Source organism: Nematolebias whitei, chromosome 6, assembly GCF_014905685.2.
Source record: "Nematolebias whitei isolate Nwh7 chromosome 6, NemWhi1, whole genome shotgun sequence".
NCBI lineage: Eukaryota > Metazoa > Chordata > Actinopteri > Cyprinodontiformes > Rivulidae > Nematolebias > Nematolebias whitei.
The window spans coordinates 6,673,768-6,677,348 of NC_056503.1; the positions used below are offsets into that span (position 1 = coordinate 6,673,768).

At 43.6% G+C, this 3,581-nt stretch overlaps 1 protein-coding gene across 1 annotated transcript in view; it reads left to right on the forward strand.

The window, feature by feature from the left end:
- Window positions 1-3,581, forward strand: part of wdfy1 (WD repeat and FYVE domain containing 1) — a 26,533-nt gene that overhangs the window by 1,327 nt on the left and 21,625 nt on the right. Inside the window, exons 2-4 of the mRNA XM_037678005.1 lie at window positions 2,327-2,394; window positions 2,498-2,571; window positions 2,714-2,768. Of these exons, the coding sequence (XP_037533933.1) occupies window positions 2,327-2,394; window positions 2,498-2,571; window positions 2,714-2,768 (197 nt within the window). The remainder of the gene's footprint in view (window positions 1-2,326; window positions 2,395-2,497; window positions 2,572-2,713; window positions 2,769-3,581) is intronic.

Below are 3,581 nucleotides of genomic sequence, written 5' to 3' on the forward strand. Positions count from 1 at the left end.
CATATGACTAACTAACTCCTACTAGCAGCATTTTGGATCAACTGAAGGCTTTTAAAGACATATTTGGACATCTAGATAATAAACCATTGCAATAGTCCAGTCTAGACGTGACAAATGCATGGACCAGTTTTTCTGCATCATTTTTAGAAAAGATGTTTCTAATTTTAGTGATATTACGCAGGTGGAAGAAGGCAGTTCTAGTAACGTTTTATTGTGGGGGATAAAAGACATGTCCTGATCAAAAATAACACCAAGATTTTTAACATTAGAGCTGGAGGACCGATTAATGCCATCTAAGGAGGGAGAAAGACTGAAAAATTCATTCCTAAGGTGCTCAGGTCCAAAAACCAAAACCTCAGTCTTGTCTGTGTTCAAAAGGAGAAAATTAAGGGTCATCCAGGTTTTTATGTCTTTAAGACATGCTTGTAGTCTAAGTAGCTGATTGGATTCATTGGGTGTAATGGACAAATGTAACTGAGTATCATCAGCATACAGTGTTTCCCCTAAATAACTTGCCATGGCAGGGCGCTCATCTCGCCCATGATTTTTGTCGGGGGGAGACAGACAGAGACTCGTCCTAAGCTGCGCAGCGCTGTGTAAACCAACAGTTTTAGAGGGGGGTGGGGGACACAGAGACGGCCGCGTGCTGTTTGCACCAACAGTTTTCGAGTGGTGGGGGTGCGTTCAGCGTGAGGGTTCAGGATGAGGGAAGAGGCTGCCTTTAGCTTTTTAGCTAGCACACCTGCAGCGAGCCGCTAGTTTAACGTTATGTCAGTGCCAACAGGTGGTTTGGGGTGGATGGGACGCTCGGTTCTGTTGACGGGGCAGGGCGCCTCACTTGTAAAATGGTAGGGGAAACACTGGCATAACAATGAAAATGTATCCCATGCTGTTTAATAACTTTACCTAATGGAAGCATATATAAAGTAAAGAGTATTGGTCCAAGTACTGAGCCCTGATTTTTACTATTATAATCTGTTATTATCGGAATTACAAAATAATCTGATTAAAGTACATTTTGTATATTAAAATGTATATTTAAATATGATTTCCAAATAAAAACTTTAAAAAGTCAGTCACATTTAAGTCGTACGTGTTCCATCTGCAGTTCGTTTTGTTTCACCAGAACCCCACTCTCCGGCCCCTTTCCCACCTCGGGCTCAGGCTGTGGCCTGTCATGGCGGCCCTCTCCATGATCCTCCATTTGCCTGCACAGACTGAACTCTATGGAACAGTTCAGTTCTGCAGGGAACTTTGAATGTTCTGTTTCTACCAAACCTGGTTCTGGAGAGCAGTCATCTTCTGTTGCTGCGGTCATTTCTACCATCATGCTGTTAACAAGACCACGCTGCTAACAGGACCACGTTGCTAACAAGACCACGCTGCTAACACGACCACGCTGCTAACAGGACCACGCTGCTAACAGGACCACGCTGCTAACAGGACCACGCTGCTAACAGGACCACGCTGCTAACAGGACCACGCTGTTAACAGGACCACACCATTAACAGGACCACTCTAACAAAACCACTCTGCTAACAAAACCACTCTGCTAACAAGACCACACTGCTAACAAGACCACACCATTAACAGGACCACGCTGCTAACAAGACCACACCATCAACAGGACCACGCTGCTAACAAGACCACGCTGCTAACAAAACCACACCATTAACAGGACCACACTGCTTACAGGACCACACTGCTAACAGGACCACACTGCTAACAGGACCACGCTGCTAACAGGACCACACTGCTAACTGGACCACGCTGTTAACTGGACCACACTGTTAAGACAACCTCACCATCTACCAGGATCATGCTGCTAACAGGACCACGCTGCCAATGATAACCTCACTTTTAACAGTCACTCTGCTATCAGGACCATGCTGCTAACAGTAACAGTGTTTTTTATAACAGTTTTTTATTTTAATGACTTTTTATGGTCTGCTCTATATGTTGTCTGACAGGTCTTTCTTGAAAATGAGTCCTCATGATTCAGTGAGACTAACCTGTTTAAATAAAGTTTAAATAAAATGTACAAACACTGGTACATGCACACTGTGTTAGACCGTGAAAAACTACCGGTATCAGTATCTGTGCCTTCCTAATGACTAACTGTAATCCTAATCCTAATGTGATCATATTCCAGCAAGTAAGGCAACGAGTTTTATGCATTCTTTCAAGGAGAACATCTAATTCTGCCATGTTCTGGACTAGCACTTGTCGCCAAGACTGCTGTGGATGTTTTGTCCTAGTTTTGGTCTTGAAAATAATCAGTCAGTGCATTGGTTTGATTGATGTGTTTGTCTGCGTTTTCTGTCAGGACCATCCGAGTGTGGCTGAAAAGGGACAGTGGTCAGTACTGGCCTAGCATCTACCACACAGTCTCCTGTAAGTAGGACTGCTTTGTGTCTGCAGGGCAGTCCTTTATGAGCACAACAGAGAGAAAAGTTGTGACCTCCTCATCGTGAATGTCTGCTTCCTTCTCCTTTAGCTCCTTGCTCCTCCATGTCCTACCACCATGACAGCAGGCGCATCTTCATAGGCCAGGACAATGGAGCTGTAGTGGTGAGTCCAAACTGTGATTGAAGGTGGAAAAACCTGTCGTAGCTTGTTTTAAAAACAGGGACGTTTGTCTCTGTTCTTATAACCGAGAAAGGAGTTTGTTTTGAAACTGTTCTTTTTTGTTTGTTTGTCCCTCTTCTTGTAGGAGTTTCTCATCTCTGAAGATTTTAACAAGATGAACCACGTGAAAACGTATCCAGGTGAGACAAAGCATGAACAGGTCTACTGTGAGAGTGTTTTAAAAAACAAACCCATACTGGTATACGTTTTCTTTCTTTTTGGGGTTTTCTCTGTGTGCACTCTCGCTCTGCTAGTGGAAGTTTGGTCACACGGCCAACTCTGTATGCTAGCAATGACACTCCTGAGTCACTGTTAGCGCATGCATCACTTTGTTCGTTGCATGTTTAATATCATGTTTAGTTTCATATACAAAAGTTTTTGTCTCCCCCTGGCCATTGGTGTCGGAAGCATTTGCAATGGGGACACATTGATGGTGGTGTCTGGGGATTCTCCCCTGGAACATTTTGAATAAAGTAGATGCCATTTCCTGCATTCTGTTGTATTTTAACAGGTTTAATGTCTGTTTACCTCAGTAAGTAAACACTTGACTCAATAACTATTTTAGAAAGAAGCAAGCGGTAACCTGACCAACAGCTCTCCTTGTGTGAATAGAGCATGCTCTGCTTCTCTCATGCATCCTAACCCCACACCCCGATTGACAACTGCCGGCACTAATGTAGCTCTAAGCTAGCACGCAACAGAGAGGTGTCTCCTTCCCCTGTCCTGTCAATAGGAAGAAAAAAAACAGAAGAGATGAGCTTTCTGCTAAGGCAAGTGACCTCGGGGAAACGCAACATGAGGTGTGGCGAGTTGTTGTAGGTAACCAGGAAAACCCGGAGTGGACTTTTAGTGGTTTGAGTATTCTATTAACCAAGTGGAATGGATTATTTCATGAAGAAATAAAAACAACGCTGGGTGAACTAATATTTCATGATAAATGTGTGTGTGTGTGT